Raw genomic sequence first — 26,189 nt, 5'->3', positions numbered from 1 at the left:
GCTCCTTTCACAAGCTAATGAACAGAAGGACATTCATCCCCAGATGGTGAGAGAGCAAGAAATGCAAGATCCCAACTGCTGCGAGTCCGATAAGAATCCAGAGAACTCCAGCGCTGAAATACATTGGGGCTAACCTGGAGGGAGACAGAATGCTCAGACTTAGAAGCATTGGCCTCTTATAAGGGGAGTAATATACCCTAAGAGAGAGAAGTGGGGAGAGGGTACAATGAAACCCATTAGATTCCCATTCCCACCTCCCTATGCCCCCTAAAAGGGAGGGTGAGGTTAGAACGCTCCCATCTGTACTAAGTCCTTTCCCCTTGTTTTAGCTCACCCCAGGAAGCAGAAAATTCTCCTTGTCTCTCTTCTGTACACTTAGCCCTAATCCTATATCCAAGCCCATATTAATGACTTCTGGCTCCCTTTAATATTTAACACAGTACTCAAACACCTGCTGTGACATTGTGATGTTAAAGAGGCCCCTATAAATTTCTGTGGGCTCTTAATTCCCTTCATCAGCCCTTAATCTAACTGTATTTTTATATTCCAGGGAAGAGAACTCTTGGCAGTTCTGATTCATGCTGATCTTTTTAACAGAGGTAGGGATCCTACTGCATCCTGAATAGGCAGAAGGCCAGCAGTCTCAGAAACCAAACTCTTCCACATCCCAAGTGCTTTAAATCCCATGCCAAAGACCCCAAAAGAAGAAGTCCACGCCCAACCATAGCAGGGTTCCATTACCTTCCCGAGGAGGACTCTTTATACCCCATAAAATAGCAGTAGCGGGAGTAGAGATAAAGCAGGCCCAAGGCAGCAGTCAGACCTGCAATTGAGAGGAGACGACAAATTACAGTAGCAGACACCAAAGGTTTTTTGGAACTATTTGACCAGCCTGTCCCTCTAAGGCTAACGCCTCCAGGGAAGATCCTGACTGTTCCCGCTCTATTGCGGGTGCAATCTTGCCAGAGAGCTGAGGAAGCAAGTCCTGTTGACTCTGCCCACTGGGCCAGCACATAGACGCATAGAGCTAAACAGATCCAGCATTTCCCCCGCCCCATTTAACCAACTAACTGGTCAGTCTCACCTTGATGGAAGAAGAGGCCAGCCTGCCAGAGAATAGCCAAGAAAATGGGGAAATACTCAGAGCAATTCACCCTGGAGGAAAAGAGGAAGAATAGGGTCAGCATTCTGTGCCTCTCTGAGGCTTTCCAGTGGCTCCAGGCTTCTGCTTTTCCAGAGACTACTTCTCTGTAAAGCAATGCCCAGTGGCTTGCACCCATTCCTTTCCTGCCCCGGTCTTCAGAATCAATCTCCTATCTAACCCCAGCTAATGGGGTTCTATGGAGTAACTCAGAGCAGAATGTGGGCCATAATATTCAATTACTGTGGTTTCTTCCCATTAGTTTTCAGAGTGCTTTTCACACACCCAGCACCATGGGCAGTGGTGAGCCTGGTGCCTGAGTTTTTTTATACATGCATCTTCCTCTTCACCTTCCCTTAGGTTTTCCTTGGCAGCTTTGTTACTAGTTGGTAGCGATGGTTGTGTGTTCTGTTAGCCATTGGAGCCATCTTCACTAATGATCTAGTCTGAGATTAGAGATCTGAGGACTATTTCCTGCACTGTTCGGGAAATGGAATAAATGATCCAGTCATTTTTTCCCCCCCATGTATAGGATCAGATCCTGCACCCCTGCTCTGGTGATGCAAAGGAGATAGAAACTGGCCATGTCTCCTTAACTAGGGATTACCCCAGTGAGCATAGAGCCTCCAAGGCCATTGTCTCTCCCCATTACAGTACCTGGCATAGGGGCTATATCAGGGGCACTGTACTCTGGCTATTCCCAGCTGACGGATCTCCTTGGGAGCTGTTACCAGCTGATGGAGTTTAGCGCTACAATTAGGCTAGTCTAAACTCTGTCAGGGTTGGCATAAAACCAGTCTGGGATCGGAGATCTAGATCTGGATCCCCATCATCCTCCCTACTCCATTCAGTGTGCTGTGCCCAAGGCTGGTTTCTGCCATCTATAGCTGAAAGGTGTATAAGTGAAAGTCTTAAACTGAGCCATAGTGGCTAACTTCTGAGTAGTCCTAACAGCGACACTAATAAATCCATGTGACCCTGGCATTGTGGGGTCCTCCCTGCGATGGAACCCTGGCATCAGTGCCAGACTGAACCAGCCAGAGTAGGAGGGATTTATACCAATAATCCGTCCCCTCTGTTTAAAACGCAGCAAGCTTTGCACCAAGACAGCAGGCTGATTGACAGAGCAGGGGGATGGTCAGCATGACTAGTCATTGCCATTCTGTCAGCCATATATCCCCTACAGCTCCCTCTCTCTGGGCTCCCAATACTGTAACCACCTGCATTTCTGGGGGAAGTCTTGTGAGCAAACTGTCTGATCAAACTCTGCCAGCAAAGATGACATAGGAGGCTACTCTTGGCCCCATGGAGCAGGTCATTAAAAATAAGTCTTACTGTGCTCGAAAGACCCTCTCAAAATCAGGTGGCCCTGAGACTTTTGGAGGAGAGATCCCGTACGCTCGTCTGGCATAGATCACCTGGAGGGAGAAGTAAGCTGCAAAGAAAGAAACAAGAAGCCATGATCCTAGCAGCCTTCATGGAGACCAGGAGACTGTCACAGATGATGGAGCTCAGTGTTGTGCTACAAGGGCTTGTTAACATTCCACCGCCACATGAAAGATAAGGTTGGTGTAATGTCCCTGCATGCAATGGAGTCATTCCCCTCCCCACACCTTATGCTGCTATTGTTATATTATCTTTACCATAAAAGAATTATACCCAGGACTCAGACAAATAGTTCTGAAGAGAAAAAAAGAAAAAAAGTGATGCCTTTGGAAGGGACCAGAGTTCTCCACTAGTGAGATATTTTCAACAGTTTCCAGTCTCCAGCTCTGACAAGGCTCCACACACACCATCCAGATTTCACAGGATGGACTTATGCTAAACTAGCCACATATTGGTCTAATTTCAGGAACAAATATGATACAAATATTTCCAGCCTGTGCACTTGATATAGTGTCAGTTACCAAGTGGTATCCTCTCCCATCTTAGTTCTGAGGATGAGAACAATATTTTTAAAATGGAAGACAAATCAATTCCCTAATCTTTAATCCTTCCTGTCTGCAACACATGCACCTCTTGAACAGGGGTTTCACAAAGAACGAAGAGACCCGATTCTCATTTACATGAAAGCATCCCTGCACCCCGCTGGTTCTGGAAAAGGGGCCTTCTAATCCAATTGTAACCTTTAAAGTTGGCTTACAAGACCCCTTTCCATGATAAATGTGGTGTAAATTGGTTTTAGTGTAAATAAGAATCAGGCCCAATTTTTTGGTGAGCACCATACTGGAAGTTTGGCAAGATATCAATGACAAATCTGGAAGGAATTTCCTAGACAGTAAAGTCCAAACCCATATAGTAATGTCCCTTGGACTATTTCAGCTCTTGGTGGTTGTTCCTTTAGCTAATCACTCTTAGGAAGATGGTTCCTGTGTCCAAACTTCCCCTTTCTCCAGTTTCAGACCTATAATACACCTCAGCCAAGTTTCTGCCACATCTTTCTGACTACCCCACTCTGCCTCTAGACAACACCCTCTTAGTTTCTGTATTGGATTTTTTATTTAGAATGATCAATGGCCCAACATTTTTAGGGACAGGTCCACCTATCAGACTTGTCCATTGTGAGGTCTGAGAGGGGCATAATTTCCTGTGGACGTTCTGGTCTTGGCTATAACTTTTTGCCATGTGTGTCACCTGGTTCTAACATGGCTGATTACCATCATGATGCACATCTATGTATACAACATGGTAATGGATGGTTCACAATGAGGTGGGAGTACACGATGCTCAGACTTTGAGACCAAGGCTATAGTGTGATTTTTCTGAGAGGAAGTTAATTCATTTTCTGGAGTAAGTGAGACGGTCTGTTCTTCTGCAACATAGATAGGACCTCCTATGTCTCCATAATTGGTTCCAACATGCCCCCTTCCTTCCATGCCTCTGTGTGGGAGGATACAAAATGCTTAGCACTATGTTTCAAGGCTCAATATGAAATCAGATTCTCCCAGGACTCACCCCCTCTGCCAGCTATGTTAGCACAGCTACCTATGTAACCAGGAAGAACCAGCATGACTCAGTCTCATCTCTTATCTCTAATCCAAATATCTCACACTGTGAGAAACTCCCTAGAAAAGGTCACCTGAATTTGAGGCAGTCTTAGCTGCCTTTACAAAGTCTGGCCTGTTCGTACAACCGGAATTTCTGAAAGCACTGAGGGACATCCACGCCCCGCCCTTCATTAGTGAAGGAAGCAAACCCCGACTACACAGGCGTGGATAAGTGGCCCCATCTACATGGCAAAAACACCACTGTAGAATCCAATTACTCTTAGACAATCAGCCTGGCCACCATCAAGTCAACTATGTTGACAAAGGGGACTCATTACAATCTACTTATACGCAGAGCAAAGAGCGATTATATAGACCAGGCCTGTTATTTTCCAAGGAAAGAAAAGACAAACATAGCTCTCTCATTTGCATCCTAGTACCAAATTTTGAATCCCAGATTTCCTAGTACTGAGGAATCTGATGGAACACACTATTACCTTTCACCTCCTGAGTTTGGTCACACCACGGCAACCACACACACTTGTGACTCTCATACCCCTGGGTCCAGTGAGATGGGTTTAGGAAAAAGTAATGTGCGTGAGTGTATCCTATGTAGGAGCCATTGGAAGCCCAGGGTCATTAGAAAGCATGTAAAAATGGCCAATGTAATCAGATAATCCTGTGTACTGTTTGCAAGCACCAAGTCGGACCTGCCAGAAAACCATGCACACTGATTTCTGAAATCCTTACCAGCCACTTGGTTTTTTACCATGCAGTGAGGAACCAGATCTAGGGAGATTCCCTCCCTACCAGAACCCCTTGCTTTCTGCCTGCAGAAGGGTTTTTCTCCATTGCCTCTGGTCACTCTACTCTTCTGTGGTTGGGACATTGCTTAGTTTTCTTTTTGTTTGCACTGAAGTCCATGGACCCTCCAGGAAAAAATGAGCCTACAGTAACTCCTCACTTAACGCTGTAGTTATGTTCCTGAAAAATGCGACTAAGCAAAATGATGTTAAGCGAATCCAATTTCCCCATAAGAATTAATGTAAATGGGGGGGAAGAGGGGGTTAGGTTCCAGGGAAATTTTTTTCACTGGACAAAAAAATATATATTATATAGATATACACACAGTATACGTTTTAAACAAACAATTTAATACTGTTCACAGCTATGATGATTGTGAAGCTTGGTTGAGGTGGTGAAGTTAGAGGATGGAAGAGGGTGGGATATTTCCCAGGGAATGCCTTGCTGCTAAATCAGTGGTTCTCAAACTTTTGTACTGGGGACCCCTTTCACATAGCAAGCCTCTGAGTGCGACCCCCGCATATAAATTAAAAACACTTTTTTATATATTTAACACCATTATAAATGCTGGAGGGAAAGCAGGGTTTGGGGTGGAGGCTGACAGCTCACAACCCCCCCATGTAATAACCTCGTGACCCCCTGAGGCTGACCCCCAGTTTGAGAACCCCTGTGCTAAATGATGAACTAGCACTCGGCTGAGCCCTCAAGGGTTAACACATTGTTGTTAATGTAGCCTCTCACTCTACAAGGCAGCAGGAATGGAGAGGAGGGGAGACAGCATGGCAGACAGAGACAGACACACACTTTGTGTGTGGGAGAGAGAGAGAGAGAGAAATGCACACTGACACTTTAAGTAAACTGACCCACTCTTAAGTGCATTGTCTTTTTAAGTGGATCAGGAAGTTGAGACAGCAGCTGCTGCCTCAGGCTCTCTCTGTCTCTCTCCCTCCGTGTCCCCTCCCTGCTGTATATGAATAAGGGGTAAGTGGGGTGTAGGAGCAGGGGGGAGAGGGACACCCTGACATTAGCCCCCCCCCTTCCACCACCCTCTGCACAGGGAGCAGGAGGCTCGGGGAGCAGCTCTAAGGCAGAGGGCAGGAGCAGCACATGGCAGTGCGGGGAGGGACAGCTGCAATTGCTAGCCTGCTGGGCAGCTGCCGCACAGGGAACTTAGGGGAGTGGGGAGAGGATGGGGGCTGTCAGTCCACCCTGGTTACAAGCCCCCATCAGCCAGCTGCAATGGGCTGCTCTTCCTGCCAACAGTGGACAAAGCAGGCGGCTGCCAAAGACGTTAGAAGGGAGCATTGCGCAACTTTAAACGAGCATGTTCCCTAATTGATCAGTGACGTAACAACGGAACAACGTTAACTGGGATGACTAAGTGAGGAGTTACTGTATTTGTAAAATGGAGAGATTCTTCGGTTTCCTGGGGAGCTTGCTACATTTGTAAAGTCAGATGTATCAAGAAATTCCCAACATGTTAGAGACTAGGTATATTTGCACTACAAGCAGTACAGCTATGCCGCTGTAGTTAGACATTTCCTATGCCGATGGAAGGCTTTTTCCATTGATGCAGGTAATCCACCTCTGAGAGACAGTAACTACTTCAACGGAGGAATTCTTCCATCAACATAGCTGCTTCTGTAGCAGGGAGTAGGTCGCCCTAACTACACCGCACAAGCCACAACATTTTTCACAGACCCAAGCAATGTAGCTAGGTTGACTTAAGTTTTAGGTTTAGACTAGCCCTGAGAAAGACGTTCTTCCCTTAGACTCCCCAATCCTATTACCCTGGCATCACTGACAGCCCTTCTGGTCAATGCATTTAGAAAACCAGCCCAAATACTCATTCAGCATCTGAAGAGCTGGGGAGTTACAGGAACAACGGCTGAAATTTAATATACAAAGCAGGACTGACAGGGTTTTCTTTACTCACCACTTGGCGGTGCCCCTTATGGCTCATCTGAGGAATTATCTCTGCCACCTGGTCTGACGCCCCTTCCTGTAGTCACTCAGCCAGTCGTTCCCCTCCTGGCCTCTCACATGCCGGGAGCTGCAGCACTTTCCTCTTCATGGCTTAGCCCTCTGGCTAAGTCCCATTAAAGTTCTCCCCACTTCCAGTGTATCATCAAAGTCTGCTTCCAACTACCACCAAATGGGCTATCCCTAGTGTGTCACTCCAGCAGTGACACGTAGGGGAAACCACGCCCGCCTTTTACATCTAGGGTTGCTAGGCATCTGGTTTTCTACCAGAATGCCTGGTCTAAAAGGGACCCTAGCAGCTCCGGTCAGCACTATTGACCGGGCCGTTAAAAGTCTGGTCAGCAGTGCAGCGGGGCTAAGGCAGGCTCCAACCCCATACCCCAACCCTGAGCCTCCTCCTGCACCCCAAACCCTTCAGCCCCACCCCAGAGCCTGCACCCCCAGTTGGAGCCTGTGCCGCCTTCCTCACTCCAACCCCCTGCCCTGAGCCCACTCACACACTCCAAACCCTCGGTCCCAGCCTGGAGCCACCTCCCAAACCCCTCATCCCCAGCCCCGTACCCCAGCCCTGAGCCTTCTCCCACACCCAAACTCCTTCCCAGAGTCTGCATCCCCTTCCACACCCCAACCCCCTGCCCTATCCCTGAGCTCCCTCCTACACCCCAAACCCCTCACCCCCAGCAGGAGCCTGCACCCCTGCTGCACCACCTCTGAGCCCGCTCCCACACTCCAAACCCCTTGACCCCAATCCAGACCCCCCTCCTTCATCCCAAGCCACTCATCACCAATGCCACCCCAAAGCCCACACCACCTCCCACAACCAACCCCCTACCCCAACCCACAGCCCCCTCCCACACCCTGAATCCCTCATTTCTGGTCCAACCCTGTAGTCCACACCCCCAGCCAGAGCCCTCACCCCCCTCCTACACCCTAATCCCATGCCCCAACCCAGTGAAAGTGAGTAAGGGTGGGGGAGAGCAAGTAACGGGGGAGGGAAATGGAGTGAGTGTGGGGCAGGGCCTTACAGAAGGGGCAGGCCAGGGGTGTTCTGTTTTGTGCAATTAGAAAGTTGGTAAGCTTATCTACAACAGGTTTCAGTCCAGAGACCCTCAACCCAGCAGCTCTACGTTTTTTACTCTTCCAGCCCTTACTGCTCCTTCCTTGGCCTGCTTTCTATGCCATCATTACCACTTCCTATTCTTGCCCCCTTGCATCAGGGAGTAGAACTGCAGATCTTCCTACCCCCTCAGCCTACCAACTTTCTCTCTTTAGAGATCCTGCCCAGCTCCTCCCCCACCTGGACTTCACCCGCAATTAGGACCTAGCATGCCCTGGGTTTCCTCCAGGTGCAGCCTAAGGTTAATTCTCCTACTTTACGCCTTCAGGCCTTGTGTGGGGTAGCCACCCCATCACAGGAGCTATTCATTCATGCAAATAAAAGGAGAGCAGCTAGGATGTAAACTGGCTAATCCAATTGTGGGGAATGCATATTCAATCACTATACCTTGCTCCAGGACTCCCAGGACCGTCACAGCAGCCAGCAAGTGAATCTGATCCAGCATGTTGTCTCTTCCAGACTACGGGGTGTCCGTTTTGTGCTAGAATGGTCTGCTGGTTAATTTCGCTCTCCTCTGATGAGGTGGGCAGTATGTGCTATAGAAAGCAGGAAGGGTTGACTCCTAGCCACCTTGCAAGCTCCAGAGATTGATACTACCAACTGGGCAGTTGCTGCCACACATACTCTCTCTGAAGCAACAGGATGTGATAGGAGTCTTTAACCAGGTCAGAATTTCCATCCTCAGTCTCTTCCTTTTGGGAATGTATGGTAAGGAAACGGGGGAAAGGTGTGGACCAGCAGCTGGGAGCAGAAGATAAGCACTACGATCCCAACCATCAGCCGCTTAGAAGGTGTCTGATTAAGATTAAAACTAAAAGTCCTGACCCCACTCACACATACACCCAGGGGTGGCCAAAAGATGCTTTTCCTACTGGTATCACAGATGAAAACACCGCTCTCCTTGAGATGCTGTGTGCATGTATCTTGCAGCTTATTGGATAATAGTGACCCAGTACTGCCAGTGTATTTTCACTATACTAATTAATTTCAGATTACTCATCCTCAAAAATAACTGTGTCAAAACAAGAACTTACTAATGGTTGTGACATCAAAATAATAATAATAATAATTAATAAATAAAGTTCCCATGTGATGATTCTGCCATAATGGGGGCATTGGATGGTGGGGGAAGTTCAAAGACAAACAGAATCTATTTTGCAGGGTAATACTTTACTTTGGTCCTGTCTAAGTGCAGGGTGTGTGTGTGGACAAAATGACTTATTGAGGTCCCTTCCAGCCCTACATTTCTATGATTCTGTTAAATCTTGCAGGCTGAGATTTTCAAAGCCACCGAGGAGCTTTAGATACACAATTCCCAGTGAAACAAACTGGAGTCGGTCATGCACCTAAATCCTCCAGTCGGCTTTGGAATTCTCACCCACAGTTTTTACACTTTTGGCAAAGCTCCCATTGACATCAGTGGGAGTTCTGCCTGAGTGAAGGTTGCATTCGGACATAGCAAAAAAACCCACTGATTCTTGCTGTCATTTGCACTGAAATTAATATCTTCCCACTAATGTAAAATTAGCATATGTGAGCTGAATTCAGCCCTTTGTTTCCTTCCTCTGTTATTACTGAGTAGTTTCCCTTTAATCCAAACACAGAAAAGGAGATAAAGATAAAACGATTAAATGTGACTGTGGAAGAAAACAAGGCCAACCCCAACCTAGCTGACAGGAATTAAACAAAAGATCAAGTAACATTAACAGGCTTCTCATTTTCTAATATATATTTTTTTAATAATAGAACTGCAAAGGAAGCAAATAAGCTGGTGCCCTTTTTTGCTGCTTTATGATGGATAAAGAATACCAGAGGAATGTCCTTGCTTGTTTGTTTTAATTTAGAAGTATTAGGAATATTGTCTTCTAATCTCTGGCTTTTCTTGAGGAAACAAGAAGGGGTAGGAGTTCTCAGACCTCAGTCCAAGGGGTTGGAGTCTTTTAATCTTTAACAAGAATTTTTCTACCAACTGTTAATCAGGTTGGAGTCTATTAACAACAGGAAATAAATAAAAGCGAACAACAAAAATCAGAGCCCTGGTTCTTCTCTCACTTGCTTTGGTGTAAATCACCACAATATGCACTGCAATCAGTGGAGTTCTACAAGTATCAGCTCAGTGTAAACGAGAAGAAAATCAGGCTTCTCACCATCGGAGGGGTGAAATTCTGGAACAGCCTCCCAACAGGAGTTGTGAGTGCAAACAATTAGTTTTAAGAGAGCTAGACAAATGTATTAATTAAATTGTATGACAGGGTTGCTTGTGATGGTAGAGGGCAGGGCTCAACAGCCCTGGGGCTTACTTCTGGTTTAGCTCTTATGTTCCTAAAGTTCATGCTTCAGGATTTCAGCCAGACACCATCAGGGGTCAGGAAGGAATTCCCTTCCCTTCCACCCCAATGTATTGTTGGAGGGTTTTTCATTTCCTTCTAAAGCATCAGGGCCGGCCACGGCTGGAGATGGGACAGTGGGCAGGGTGGGCCAGGGCTCTGAGGTGGCACTAAGCATTCTCTCTCTCTCAGGTGCTTAGCTGGCTGGTTCTTGCTCGCATGCTCAGAGTCTAACTGAACACCATATGTAGGGTCAGGAAGGAATTTTTCCCTCAGGTCAAACTGGCAGTGACATTGGAATTTTTTGTTGTTTTGGTTTGTTTGTTTTTTGCCTCCCTCTGCAGTGCGGGAATGAATAGGGATATCAAACTTTGGGCAGCTATTTAGAGACAATCCATACAGATCAGTTGATGAAATACAACAGCTCACAAAAGACATCAAAATTGCAGTATATCAATACCTACCATTGAGACACTTTTCACCCCACCCCTACAAAAAGGCAGAAAGTTGAAAGAATTTGAAAAACGATTTCCTACATCCATGAAACAGAAAGGCTTACTGTCCATTCTATACAAAGTCATTTCTAACTGTTACTTAGAGAAGACAACCTATGTTTATGAAAAGAAGGAAAGTTGACCTGGGCATAGACAAGCAAAACTGAACAATGCTCCCCCTCCATCTCAATAAATACATTAATAAAATAAAATTATGTTACAATTCTTTATCAGTGGGCCCTAACTCTCCTTAAAATTAAATAGATTTATGGTACAGGATTGGTAAATGCTGGAGAGAATGTGATGAAATTGGGAGGATTTCTCTATATATGGCGGATGGGCCCAAAATTAAGACATTTTGGAAAGCTGTTTGGTTCCATAAGGGAGATAACAGGGTGTCAGCTGTTAGATAACCCTTTAGTGTTTGACTTAAATGGTCCTGAAAACTCAGTGTCTTAAAAAAAGCCATTAAGAATTGATGACTCATCTCGTAGTTGCTGCTAAGATTACTATAGCAAGGTGGTGGAAGAGGAATGACTCCCCTGAAGCTATTGACTGCTATCAAAAAGTGTGGGAAATTCTGGTACTAGAAAAATTAACTCATCAAGTCAGAGTTTTAAAGGGGACAAGGCCAAAAGATAACTACTAAGAAATCTGGTGGAACTTTTTGGAGTTTGGTGGAGGATGGTCATCACCCGCTACCAAACCTGATTTTTTTAGAACTTTTTTTGAATACTAAGGAAGGGAGAAGCATCTTCAACAATAATCAAAATTAAACTAAAATTTAAGATATAAAAATAAGGAAAATAGATGGGAGGAAAAAGGACAAAAGCATAATATTACGTAGAGTTTTGATAGGTCAACTAATAAATAGGTTACATTTAGATGTAGAAGAAAAAGAGAAGTTTGGACCTAAACATGAGATTATGAAAGATTTAAACCAACACTGTCAACTGAGAAGACAAAAGATGAAGAGTAGAAAACCACACAATATGTGATCAATATGATAAACTTGAAGAAAGTCACCGATAACCGGTTTCATCAATACAACTTTAGAAGCTTCCTTGGGCCAATTTATAGTTGTGTATATTCTATGTTGTAAAACAACTTTTATACAATTTTTCTTATAAGACAATGGCTCAGATAATAAAAAAACGTAAGAGAGGGAGCTTGTTAGTTAAAATGTACATGTGTTATTCTAATCCCATTCATGAGTAAGGATTTGCAGCATTATACAAGGTAGAACAGGGAGGATGGGGGAATGATGCGAAATTAAAAAGACAGATAATATTCAGGCTCAAAGTGCATTTCATTCAAGCAGGTGTCTGTTTAATTAAGGCATCTGAGTTATCAAAGTTATTGTTCCTCTTTAAATAAAAGCTATAACTGTTACCAAAACAAAAACCTAGAAAACACCCAACAAGTCTTTCTGCAGGAAAACTGGGAAGACTTAACTACAGTAAAAGGCTATGGAATAAAGTATGCTTTGTATATTTTATGAGACAACAAAATGAATAGAACCCTGCACTGACTCCAAATAACATGGCTGAAAAGTCAAAATATAATGTCGACGTTACTTACATAGGTTATGAAGGGTGGATGGGCTAGATCCTTTGAGACATACAGTAAAAACAATGTTCCTCATTCAAAGCTTTTAAAAAAGCCAAAGTTGTTGTGCTATCAAGAGGATTTTACGTGTATATAGGAGTTTTTTTTTTTAAAGGTACGGCGAAGAAAAAGCAGCCTATCTCCAGAGTGCCACAGCTCTACTGGCTAAATTCACACAGGATTTTTTTCTCTCAGGATAGTAAAAGCCCCTGCCCCCTTTTCCTCAACCAATCAGGAGGCTTGCTTCTCTCCTGGAGGCATGTGCGGATACTACTACTTCTGGGCTAGACTGTGTGGTAGTGGAGGGAGAGAGTAACTTGCCAAAAATGGGGCAGGGAGTAGGTAGAGTTATGGCTCCATCCCCTACTCACTAGCTAGTGAGTGTGGGAAGTTTGCTGCATTCTTGAAATAATTGTAACAAATTATTCCCTCTCCATCCCCATTAGCACAACCAGAATGTGACGGGTTGGAGCACAGAAACCCCTTTAGGAACTGCCACCTGATGTGCTGAGAGTACCTCTGACGCTGTTTTCCCTGGCAGCTTGGGACTTCAGTTCCCTGCCTGGTTTTGCCAGACACGTTAGCCAGGCTACAAACACAGACCCAGGTCTGAATCACGTCCCCCACAAGCTGCAGGCTTAACTGAAAACAGCTTAAGAAGTGTTCCTGTCTCCAGCACTCAGATACCCAACTCCCAATGGGGTCCAAACCCCAAATAAATCCATTTTACCCTGTATAAATGGGTATACATTAATACATACAATAAGCTTATACAGGGAAACTCATAAATTGTTCACCCTCTATAACACTGATAGAGAGATATGCACAGCTGATTGCATCCCCAGGTATTAAAACATACTCTGGGTTAATTAATAAGTAAAAAGGTTTTATTAAATACAAAAAGTAGGATTTACGTGGTTCCAAGTAATAACAGACAGAACAAAATGAATTACCAAGTAAAATAAAATAAAACCCACAAGTCTAAACCTAATACAGTAAGAAAGTGATTACAAATGAAATCTCACACTCACAGATGTTCCAATAAGCTTCTTTTACAGACTAGCCTCCTTCTAGTCTGGATCCAGCAATCACTCACACCGTTGTGGTTACTATCCTTTGTTCCAGTTTCTTTCAGGTATCCTCTGGGGGTGGAAAGGCTATCTCTTGAGCCAGCTGAAGACAAAATGGAGGGGGTTTCCCAGGGGCTTATATAGTTTCTCTCTTGTGGGTGGAAACCCCTCTCTCCTGCTGTGTAGAATCCAGCTACAAAATAAAGTTTTGGGGTCACATGGACAAGTCACATGTCCATGAATGACTCAGTTTTCTGCAGAACTTCCCAGGAAAGCTCAGATGTGGATTGGTGTCTATTAAGGTCCATTGTCAGCGTAAGTGTTTCTTAACTGGGCACTTACTGAGAATAGTCTTTTCTCAAGAAGCTGACCAAATGCTTCACTGAGGCTACTTAAAATCAAACAAGTACACAGCCAATATTCATAACTTTGAATACAAAAATGATACATGCATACAAATAGGATGAATATATTCAGTAGATCATAACCTATGCAGAGATATGTTACATGGCATATGTAGCATAAAACATATTCCAGTTATGTCATATTTATATTCATAAGCATATTTCTATAAAGCATTATGGGGTGCAACATCACACAGAGAACTCCAGCAAGCATAGTGCCTCTTCATGCTTCCTCTGAGGCACTGTGGCTCCATGCTGCCCTTAGCCTGGGCTCTGTGGTAAGAACATGATCTCACCCTTTACTTTTAGCGATTTAAAAACTGGGCCTGTCCTTCAGCACAAGCACTTGGTGAGTTGGTGTCCTAGCATGCTGCTTTTTCAGATGGGGCATGGAATTATTCCCTTTCAAAAAGGACATCAAAATATGCCCTGTCTAGCAACCATCCATATGGTAAAGAATGTTACATAAAGAGAACATTTGTGTAGCATAGAACATGTCTGAGGAATGAGTTGAGTTTGTTGACTCTAAATGATTTAAACAGGTATCCCTGTGACTTCTTGATTCATGACATACTGAAGAGGTCAAATATACAGTCCATGGTTCCAGAGATTTGTTATGGTCAATTTTAAAAAAATCCATATATTTTTATGAATCAGAACAGCTTTTAAAGGAGTTGCTACAACCCTCTGCTTGGAGTTGTACCCTCTGTGTGGAAAAGTAGGCTGTGTGTGAGCAGTTTGCATGAAAAAGGTAAAACCTGGAACATCCCTCTGCCAATGTTCTGGTTTGTCTTAACCAAAGATGAAGACATCCAGTGAAACAGAAATGACAGAGGAAAATAAAGTCTTTAAAGATTATGGACAAATACACGCATCCAATCTTTTAAAAATAACATCAAAAGTCAGGGTTTGGGGGAAAGAGAAAGATGGTGGGGGCATTTAGGGAGCACTTGAAAAGTTTTGTGAAATATTTTTCTTTAAGCAGTTTGTATCCTGTTAAAAAATATATAGAGAGAGTGTTCTATTGATTCAGAGGATATTAAATTAGACTGTTAATGTCTGCTTAAAAAAATCAAGCAACTAAATGTTCTTCTTTGTTTTACCCAATTTCATTTTGACATCACATAGGACATCTTCTTTCCCTTTGTTTTGCCAATTTTCCTATTGCCTTTTCAGTAGGTACCAGAGAGAGCAAATCAAAAAATAACACAATGGCAGCGACACTTCTGGCTAGGAAGAAACACCCAGTAATATAGTTAAAATGCATCTGCATAATTTTTAGTGATATGTTGTATGTGGAAGTGAAAAGCAACAGCTTTTTATTATTATTGTATTATCAATACAGTGAAGCATCCTGCTGAAGAATTTAACTTTGTCTTTGACAGCTTCTCCCACACAAACTGCACTCCCAAAATGCACTATAGAGTTAAATAATATAAGGCTGCAGCAGTCAGTAAAGTGTTGTGGTGACTATTCAGAAAAACAAGTTCTTATACAGAGGGAGTAGGTGGGAATTATAAGGTGTAGGTGAGGTAGAAGGGGGGGGTTTAAAGTGAGATTTTAAGGTGCTTGTAATGAGATCCAGAGAATTTCATCTCTGTTGTAGAACCCACTTACTTATACCCATGACTGTCTCTACTTCCTGTATGGGTGATAGACCCTCACCCCTTATTGGCTGTTTCCTGATCCCGCCCACCGGTTACCCCCCCCGCCCTCATTGGGGACATTGCAGTCTGTATATACCATGTGTGCTGCCCAACCCCAAAACACCAACATCCCCCCTATACTCTGTATGTTACCCCCAATGACCAATAACTGACACTTCAAATTTTCTGTATCGTTTATTTTTTAAATATTCTCTAATAAAATTTAAATGTGGGTCTGAGCCAGGTGTAAACAGAGGGCCAGATTCTGGTCCCTGGGCTGCCTTTGTATGTAGATCCAGGACAGCGAGAGGAGACAGAGCACACCCTGGGGGAATTCCCCCAGGACAGAGGCAGCGTAGGGTTGCCTGGTGTTACATTGCACCCCTCAGAGCTCCAGCGTAGGGTCATGCTTCAAGCGGCCAGAGTGCTGTGTGCTTCTGCAGTTCTGAGCTGCGGAGCAGCCCATAGATGGCTGAGTATGGCTGCTGTAAGTTAGAACAGGCCACATATGCCAGGGTTTGCATGGGCCCCCAGAGGTACCTTTTTATCACAGGTACAAATTGCAATGCTTGTGTTTAACTGAAGAAATGTAAATGAATTGATGGACTTGATAAACAATACAAAGTAGCCAGTTTTACCTGCAAATGCAGTATCAGGGAGACATTCTTCTGCACCCTGTACCCAACTCTGCTGGGTTCTTCTCCTTGGCACCCACAGAGACTGAGGGCAGGTTGGGACCTTTAGAATATATTCATAAAAAAGCTTGATGCTGCCCATATTCCTCTTATTCACATTGAACAGTGCCTTTTTTGCAAATAATTAAACTCCTTGAGGAGTAAAGGGCCACTCAACACTGGCAAAGAAGGCAGAATTAGGCCCAAAACCACAGAGAAGCATAAGCAGTAGCAGATACTGAGGGGGGGAAAGCTGCTCTGGTAGGGAGACATTGGCACATGCTTGACACCAGAAAGCAGTAAGGGGCTGCAAATTGAAAACCATTTGGGAGCTGTAGCAGAATTTTTTGATGCTGATTCCCTAATGGAGAATTTGGAAATGTTAGGAACAGGTGAAGGCCATTCACCCCACCACACTTGCCCTTGTATTGGCATCTAATTATTTTTTCCCTGTTCAATCCCTCATTTTCCAGATCACCCCTCGAAAACCCACCAATAACTACTAGGGGTTGTAGTTTACAGAGATAACATTTTTTATTGTTGTTTGATAAATAATTGTAAAAGAACCTGCTGGGGCAATCGAATGCGTAGGTCTTGCCTTGTAAATCTAGATTGGGTATTTCTGACCCTATGTGTCCAAATGCCACAGTGATCTGCTTTATCTCACAGACACAAGCTGCAGTGGGCAAGATGTGCTAGGGCCAGTAAAACCCTCTGCAACATGCTTCTAGCTTGTGTACATTGCAGCCCCAGAGGGGGTAGCAAATTATGAATTGCTTGAATAGGGAGGGAATCCTAGCCTGTAACAATCTTTCCAAAGATGTTGTGGCCAGGCGTTAGAGCAAAATGATATTACACATGTAGTGCACTGGGACCTTCCCTTCGACTAGATTAATTCAGGTGACACACCCAAAGTAGTGGAACGGAATGAAGACAACACCCGCCACTTAGGCATTTAAAAGTAAACCTAACAAGGCACTGGAAAACAAAATACTCTGCCCAGGGATGGGGGATGGATTGCATAGCACCAGGAAAAGCTTCCCCACCCTCTTTCACCTTTGTGACCACAACATAGGCGTGCGCAGCACATTTCATTAGGGTGTGCACCCAGGGAATTTTTTTTTTAAAGGCAAAAATCATAAAGGGTGGGGTGCTATGTGTAGGAAGGGGCTCAGGGCAAGGGATTGGGGCAGAGGAGGGGTGTGGGGTGTATGAGGGGGCTCAAGGAAGGGGGTTGGGGTGCAGGAGGTGTGTGGGGTGCGGCAGGGGGCTCAGGGCAGGGGGCTGGGGTTCAGGAGGGGTGCAGTGTGCAGGAAGGGGCTCAGGGCAAGAGATTGGGACAGAGGAGGGGTGTGGGGTGTATGAGGGGGCTCAGGGAAGGGGGTTGGGGTGCAGGAGGGTGTGGAGTGCAGGAGGGGGCTCAGGGCAGGGGATTGGGGTGCAGGGTGCTTAGGACAGGGAGTTGGGGTGCAGGAGAGGTGCGGCAGGGGGCTCAGGACAGGGAGTTGGGGTGCAGGAGGGGTACAGGGGTACAGGGTGCAGGCAGGGGGCTCAGGGCAGGAGGTTGGGGGGCAGAAAGGGGCTCAGAGAAGGGCTGCTCCTAGGGCTGGACTCGAGGCCGAGGGTGCCGGGCCGGAGCCCCTGAACAGCGCCGGGGAGCTGAGCTTGCAGCCGGGCTGCGGAGGGGCCTGTGGGCCAGGCTCGCCCCCTGCCCCGGGCCTGCTGGCTCCCAGGCCCCACTAAAGGTGGGCTGGGCTCAGGGGCTGCCTGACCCCCCCCTGGGTGGTGCCTGGGCCCCCGGCCAGAGTGGGGAGCCGCAGGTGGGTTTGGGGCCTAGGCGCTGGAGGGGGGCAGTTGCCTTGGGGGGGGGCAGCTGTGGCAGCACCCCCGCAGGCCACCTTAAGCGGCTGTGTTGGCGCTGCCAGGTGGGAGGCTGCCAGGGAGCACATGGGGCTGTTAAAGCAGCCAGCCCGGCCCTGGGGAAGGGGAGCCTGGCTCGACAGGGGGCTCAGGGCAGGGAGGGGGGGCGCAGGAGGGGTTCGCTGCCCTTGCCATGCCTCTAGGTACCTCCCCTGAAGCTCCCATTGGCCGCGGTTCCCCGTTCCCGGCCAATGGGAGCTTCGGGAGGAGGTGCCTGGAGCAACCCCTGGCCCCAGAGACATGGTGACCTGACGGCTGCTTCTGAAAGCAGCGCAGGGCCTGCGGCACCACGGGGGGCAAATCCCGCAGGCCAGATGCAAAGCCGTGAGGGGTCAGATCCAGATCCGGCCCATGGGCATTCGGGTGTGCCCGGGCACACCCGGCACACCCCGTGTGCACGCCTATGGACCACAACAATGATACTGGCTAGATGATGCTAGTTAAAAATCAAAGACTGCAAACCATTTTTTAAAAATTCTGATTTGCAGGCAAATATTTGCACCTCCTCACCAGGAAATATTAAAATATAATAACATTAGATACAAAATGCAAATAAACAAATTTCCCTTGGTGAGGGCCAGATCTTTAATCAAGTTAAAATAACCCACCCAAATCCAGTCTTCCACTGAAACCTCCTCTGGCTGGACTTGAAGTGCCCTGGCTAAATGTATATGCTAGAAAATGTGAATTGTGTCCTTCCTTGAATCTCAAGCCTGGTGGGGAATAGGAGTGTGAAGCTTCAAATTCTGTGGCCTATAAGATCCACTTCATTGGGACTGAGTCCCTTCTTCACATTAGTGACTTACTGTATGTCCAAAATGAACCACTGCAGAACCTCAGAAACCTCTCTTTCATCCTCCAGCACTAGCCACATTTAGTTGTCTGTCTTCTTTAGAAGGAGGACGTGGTTGGCAAGGTTTTGATTTGTCACAGAGAGCTATGCTAGGCAGAAGGCTCAGGGAAATTATTCAAATCCTTAAGTTCCCTCTAAGGCCTTGTCTACACTGGCAAGCTACTGTGAAGTAAAGCAGCTTTCTGCAGCGTAAATCCCGAGGTGTACACATTGCCAAGCCACTTTGTGTGCAAAAACTCCTCAGCTGCAGCACTGCAAAAAAGCCACCTTGACGAGAGTCATAAGCCTTAAAGCGCAGAGGCTCCAGCACTGTATTGGCAGTGTAAACACACTAACGTGCAGAAAACAATCAGTTGGCCTCCAGAAGTGTCCCATAATCCCACAAGTGGACGCTCCGCTCATTGGTTTGAACTCGGCTGCCCTGGAGACATGTGCCCCTCCCCTTTCATAAAATCATAGAAGATTAGGGTTGGAAGAGACCCTCAGGAGGGCATCTAGTCCAACCAACACCAACTAAATCATCTCAGCCAGGGCTTTGTCAAGCGGGGCCTTAAAAACCCCTAAAGATGGAGATTCACCCCTCCCTAGGTAACCCATTCCAGTGCTTTCAAAGCTCGTTTCTGGGTGCTGTGCTGATCTGCTCCGGGACACAAAGCAAACCATTAATGTGGAATGCTCCTGCTGTTGAACACAGAGGCAGGCCTGTGTGTGAGAGAGAAAGACAGATTGCTGTGCAGAGAGCTGGGGAGGGAGGCGAGGACTGATGTTGGGATTTCCCCCTTCCCCTGCCTCAGGACTGGTTGCTTTCTGCCGGTGTCTGAATTTACAAGACAGCATGCTGACACACTCTGTTCCCCCAAAACACACTGTCTCTCCCACCCACCCCTGTACACACACACACGCTCTCCCTGTCACACACTTTGACACCCACCCCCTCTTCAGTTGAAAAGCAGCTGGCAATGTAGTAGGATGCCCATGGAACAATGAGATTGGGAAACCTGCATCATGTGACGCTGTACCTGCCCCATGAGGCATTGCAAACCCTTCCCAAAGCACCCTGTGGCCAGTTGCACAGTGGGATAGCTACCACAGTGCTCTGCTCTCTGTGTTGATGCAAGAGCTGCTAATGGGGATGCGTTCCAGCGTCACAAGGAGCACAGGGTGGACATGCAACAGCGGTTTAATTCCAGCACTTTAATAAAAGTGGTATAACTTGTTGTGCAGAAACTTGCCAGTGCTTGCCGCGGCAGCACTGTGACACGGGCGGTGTAGTCACGCTTTATCGCCGGGGGAGAGCTCTCCTGGCAATAAAAAATAACCACCCCGAACGAGGGGTGGTAGCTTTATCGCTGGGAGAAGCGCTGTCTATACTGGTGCTTTTCAGCGCCAAAACGTTTGTCACTTGGGTGTGTTTTTTCAAGAACAACTAAAGTTTTAGTGATGAAAGTGGCAATGTAGACACAGTCTACATATAGCCTGTCCAGCTCCAGGATTAGGTCTAATGAAAACAGCTCAGAGTTTGGAAAGAGTTCAGTGGGTTAGCACTGTAAGTTCTCCAATTGTTTATTGTGTTCTGCAGGGCAGGACTAGGATAGATTGGGGGTACAGGGTAACCTCTGTGTTCATTACATAGTATGAAATGAATGCAGCTGCTCTAACATGGACCCCTACTTCCTTCTAAGTACTGGATGAGGTAGGGCAGACAGACAACTGCTGAAGGATGATATCGCACTGAAGTCAATGAGTTACACCAGGAATTAATTTGGCGTCTTCAACTTCTGCTGCAGACTCTAAAGTTAGGGAGCAGCGCTGGCACTACCCTGAGAATGGGGCTGGTTTGATCACACAGTCCTGCTAATGTGACTTGGCCATGACCTGGGTCAATCGCTTGTAGTGAAGAGAGTAGTTCGGTCTGTGCACTATAGAGCTGGTTTTGAAATGTTGTTTCTATTTTCAGGAGAGGGAAACAGTTCAGTTCCCCCTCCCCACACAACCACGCTGAATGTTTTGGGTCTTCACTGATTTTTTTTTTTTTTTTTTTGACATCTAAAACCAAATGTTTTTAGTTGTCATCAATGGAGACATTTTGGTTTTTGGTCAGGAAAAACTGAAAATGTTTCTGTTTTTTCAATAAGAAAGGAAGCTTGTCTGGAGAAAATTTCAATTTTCAAATATTCTCAATAAAATATTTTGAACCAGCTCTACTACTGGGTCTTCCAGGCAACAGCAGGGTACAACTTGTGATGGTGCTCTTTGACGCAGACACCAGTTTCCTAGAAACTACAGTGAGACCACCAGTTCATTCCACCTAAGCTCCTGAACAGCTGTCAGATGGAAGCATCTGTCAGTCATTATCAGCCTGGGCCGAATTGGAACTAGTGAGCTAATGCTAAAAGACTGTGCCTCATCACATCATTCTCTTTAGCTCAGAGACGCCCACTGCAAGTCATGTCCCTGCTCTGTGCCTCAGTTTCCCCATCTGTAAAATGGGGCTGATACTGACCTCCTTTGTAAAGCATTTTGAGATCTACTAATCAAAAGCACTATAAAGAAATAAGTAATATTATTACTTATACCTGGAAGTCCCTTGCTTCTCCCAGTTGAGGACTCCTATTATGTTTGCACCCAAGGAGGAATCCGGCACTGCATTTCCTTGGATTTACAGAGCAGAGTTCACAATAGGTCAGATTTTAGCAGAAGACTGATTTATGCTTGTCTATGACCTCTTATGACAAATATGCTAGTACAAAAGTACAGTAATGCAGGCATAAGGCTCTCACAGTGAATACCACTGGCCCAGAGGGCATTCTGGAGCAGAACAAGGATGGGCCAGAGGAAGAAGGAAGTGGGAAGGGACCTGGATGGAGCAATCCCGTGCCTTGGCTAGTCCCATGTAGCCACAATGCCCATAGGAGTCATGAAAGCTAGGGTGTAATTTAGGGGAGTGTTCAGGACTGCCCTCGCATATGCCTGGGCCAAACTGACCCCTGGCAGATAGAGATTCAGATAGGCACAAGGCAGCCCCCTCAACTCAGTCCCTATGCTAGCCGGAGTGTCTGTGCCAGGATGAATTATCTTCCTTGCCTCTATGTTTGGAAGCATATAGGATTCTTTATGCAAGTTTTAATACAACAACTTGACCCCATTGTTTATTTCAAGCTTTCATACTGCTTGAGTTTCAAAGAGCTACCAGTTTCATGTTAACTACAGTGGAGATGTCTAGCTTTGGGGTATAGATGTTGTAACAACTGTGTTCCACCTCATCCAGCCAGTGGCTATATCTGAATATGTGTTCAGAGAGCTGTAGCTGCTGTGAAGCGATGTTGGGGGGCAGGATGAGGAGATTAAAAAGGCAGCAAATGGTGATATTCTCCCAGGAACTGATTCCATCTCTCTCCCCTCTGCTTGGATGAGTCTGAAGCTTTATAGGCCTAATGTGCTCTGGGCTGTAAAGTTGTTATTCTTTGGGGGGGAGGGAGGTCATTTAATTCCAGTGATTTTTAGACAGGAGTCCCCTATCTCCACCCAGCTGCAGTTGACTGCTGCTTTTTCCTGCCTCCTCATTTCTGTTCACTGGTGGTTCGACCTTGGACCTCAGTTGCCTCTTCCTTTTAACACCTACCCCTTTCCCTCCTCCATTAACTAATCTATACAATTCCTTGCATCCATCTTCACTGCTTTTAAAATGTCAACTCTTCCTTTCCTTTAGACCTTGTCCATATCTCTTTCCTGGATCTCTGCCCTCTTCTTGCAAGGAGCGGTCTCTATATTTGCCTGACTTCCTTACAGAAATAGCATGTCATGCATTATTCTACATGGAATGCTTGCTGGAGCCTATGATTATTGCCCAACACATGGAAAGGGGTTTTTCTTCGCTCTCCCAGAGCAAAGTTCAAGTGAGCAAAAGTCAATTTTCGCCTCCTGTTCAGTTGTATTTACTTCCTGCTGCCTGTCAGTGCACAGAGCCATTGATGGCCCCAGAGCTCTTGATCTGGTTTATTTTTCATTTGATGCCTGCCGATTAGCAGTGAAGTGAATGAGTCCAGGCAGCTTTGTTTCTGTCAGCTGCAGTGAAAACAGAGCTCAAAGTCTGCGAGGGTGTAGCAATGGTATTGCACATGGTGGGCAGGACACACAAAATGTACACTGGTAAGAGATCCAGACTTGGAGAGAACTGAAAATAGGAGGTAGCTGGAGGAAAAGAGGTGCTGCTGCTCTGTATTTGATCTTGAGGCAGTGCTAGAGAAGAAGTAGTATCGGATGGAGAACCAGTTATTCCAGGGGCTGGCTCACGCCAGGGGCTGGCTAATCTCTTCTTGTTTTTGAATTTAATGCATTTACAGGAAGATTCTGGACTCTCTGACATCCTCAGTTGTGCTCATCTCCCCTCACCACATTGTGGTGTTGCACTCCTTATGCTCCTTAGAATTTACTTTCAAAACCAGTAATTATTCCTTTAGACAACAGTTTATCAGTGAACACAGGTAACCTTCGTGATGGAAGCATTTAAAAACACTGACAATGTAGCAGGCTTTTGTGTCTACTTTGCATCCATCTTGCCTAAACTCCAGCCTCTCCACTATCATGTCTTGGGAGGTCTCTGAGGATTTGTGATTTTTCTCAGATGATTCTGTTGGGTGTTCCCTTCTACCTTGTGCTAAAAGTATTGAGCTGGAAGGTTTTTTTACCTTGGCATTTAAGGCCCCCTAATCTAGAAAGCGATCATATTTGTGTGATTTGTTTGCTGCTGTTTCTCTGCACACCTATCCACAACTTGTGCTCAGTCTCTGGGAGTAACCACAATGAGGTTTGAAACCATGTTAGTGCCTTTCTAGAGAACCGGGTATTGGGCCTTTGCTCAGTGTGGTGGAATTGTCTCCCTGGTGATATTCATCTTGCTCATTCATTATGTCATCCTAAAACAGTTTTACATTTTAAAAAATCTTGTTATGCCCTCACCTGGGCCATAAAATCAAACACTACTAGGATAGAACCCAGCCTTTGTTAGAATAGGCCAGGGGTCGGCAACCTTTCAGAAGTGGTGTGCCGAGTCTTAATTTATTCACTCTAATTTAAGGTTTTGCGTGCCGGTAATACATTTTAACGTTTTTAGAAGGTCTCTTTCTATAAGTCTTTAATATATAACTAAACTATTGTTGTATGTAAAGTAAATAAGGTTTTTAAAATGTTTAAGAAGCTTCATTTAAAATTAAATTAAAGTGCAGAGCCCCCCGGACCAGTGTCCAGGACCCAGGCAGTGTGAGTGCCACTGAAAATCAGCTAGTGTGCCGCCTTCGGCACGCGTGCCATAGATTGCCTACCCCTGGAATAGGCCATTAAATGGTATCTGCCTAAAAGGATTAACGATGCAGTCTGTCTCAACTCTTCCTAATCTGAGATCCCTATTCGCCCCTGGCCTATCCTGACCTTAGTATAAGTTATGGAGAGGGAATAGGAGCCAGAGACTTCTTGGTTTTCATCCTTGCTGTGCCAATCATTTGTTGTGTGATCTTGTGCAAACTGATCACCTGCTCAGTGCCTCTGTTTCCCAGTCTAAACAATGGGTGACTGTACTTCCCCCACTTCACAGCATTGGTCGGAGAATTATGAAGCTCGTATTTGCAACATACTTAGCATTAACAAAACATTTTACATCTGCAGTGTTACCTTGTTTCAGAGAAATTAATACAACATTGCTTATTTTTTTATATCATGCAGCAAAACCTATCTCAGCAACCTGCAAGAGTTTGTTTTACACCAGCGCTGTCTCAATTGCACGCATTACTATAATAAACTGGCCTGTGTATTTACGTCACTGCCATCTACTGGATAGAATCAGAACTGCTCAACTGTGTGTCACAGACCTGTGTTCTGCTAGATTCTTCTTTTAGTTCATACTTGTGGAACTAGAGTGACCAGATGTCCCAATTGTATAGGGACAATCCCAATTTTGGGGTCTTTTTCTTATATAGGCTCCTGTTACCCCTCACCCCTGTCCTGATTTTTCACACACACTCTATGGTCACCCTGTGTGGAACAGAAGGGTGGGAATTCTGTCCTTGATGTTGCAGTGAAGTCCTAAGTAGTGTGCAGCACAATGATATATGTGGAGTGACAGTATTGCCAAATCTGGTAATATTTGCAGGTATAGAAATTTAATTAAAAAAAAATCATACCCCAGGCCTCAGGTGTAGTTCTAGGATGACCACTGACAGATCCCCAGAATATTGGCCATCTAGGTACTTCCAGAACACTGTGGGCCAGCCCTCCGCCAGCATGACTCCTCAAGCACAGTGTGTGCTAGCTTATGCTGCACAGAGGACACCTCACTATTTACCCCTTTTTCCAGATCGTTTATGAATATGTTAAATAGGACTGGGCCCAGTACAGATCCCTGGGGGACACCACTATTTACCTCTCTCCATTCTGAAAACTGACCATTTATTCCTACCCTTTGTTTCCTATCTTTTTTAACCAGTTGCCAGTCCATGAGAGAACCATCCCTCTTATCCCATGACTGCTTATTTTGCTTAAGAGCCTTTGGTGAGGGACCTTGCCAAAGGCCTTCTGAAAATCTAAATACACTATATCCACTGGATCTCCTTTGTCTGCATGCTTGTTGACCCCCTCAAAGAATTCTAGTAGATTGGTGAGGCATGATTTCCCTTTACAAAAACCATGTTGACTATTTCCCAACAAATTATGTTCATCTATGTGTCTGACAATTTTGTTCTTTACCATAGTTTCAACCAATTTGCCCGGTACTGAAGTGAGGCTTACTGGTCTGTAGTTGCCAGGGTCACCTCTGGATCCCTTTTTAAAAAATGGCGTCACATTAGTTATCCTCCAGTCATTTGGTACAGAAGCTGATTTAAATGATAGGTTACAGATGACAGTTAGCAGTCCTGCAATTTCACATTTGAGTTCTTTCAGAACTCTTGGTGAATACCATCAGGTCCTGGAGACTTATTACTGTTTAGTTTATCAATTTGTTCCAAAACCTCCTCTAAAGACACCTCAATTTGGGACAGTTCCTCAGATCTGTCACCCAAAGAGAATGGCTCAGGTTTGGGAATCTCCCTCATATCCTCAACAATGAAAACCGAAGCAAAGCATTAATTTAGTTTCTCCTCAATGGCCTTATCATTTTTGAGTGCTCCT

The 26,189-nt window shown here is 45.5% G+C and overlaps 2 protein-coding genes across 2 annotated transcripts in view; one reads left to right on the top strand and one right to left on the bottom strand.

The window, feature by feature from the left end:
* The window catches only part of CANX (calnexin), a 65,547-nt gene that overhangs the window by 5,944 nt on the left and 33,414 nt on the right, over nt 1–26,189 (top strand). The window lies entirely within an intron of this gene.
* LOC128842555 (leukotriene C4 synthase-like) lies at nt 4–8,625 on the bottom strand. The gene is made up of 5 exons (XM_054038657.1): nt 8,420–8,625; nt 2,477–2,576; nt 1,085–1,155; nt 742–823; nt 4–134 (listed from the first exon to the last, which is right to left on the bottom strand). Exons 1-5 carry the CDS (start codon nt 8,475–8,477, stop codon nt 8–10), a joined length of 438 nt encoding a protein of 145 aa, XP_053894632.1. The 5' UTR covers nt 8,478–8,625; the 3' UTR covers nt 4–7.

The sequence above is a fragment of the Malaclemys terrapin genome, chromosome 8 (genome assembly GCF_027887155.1).
Source record: "Malaclemys terrapin pileata isolate rMalTer1 chromosome 8, rMalTer1.hap1, whole genome shotgun sequence".
NCBI lineage: Eukaryota > Metazoa > Chordata > Testudines > Emydidae > Malaclemys > Malaclemys terrapin.
This window is presented reverse-complemented; position numbering and strand designations above follow the sequence as displayed.

Coding starts and splice junctions, on each gene's coding strand:
- LOC128842555 (XM_054038657.1), bottom strand. CDS start 8,477: ATGCTGGATCAGATTCACTTGCTGGCTGCTGTGACGGTCCTGGGAGTC. Junction 2,577..8,419: donor CCTGGGAGTCCTGGAGCAAG/GTATAGTGATTG, acceptor CTTTCTTTGCAG/CTTACTTCTCCCTCCAGGTG. Junction 824..1,084: donor TGGCCTCTTCTTCCATCAAG/GTGAGACTGACC, acceptor TCTCAATTGCAG/GTCTGACTGCTGCCTTGGGC.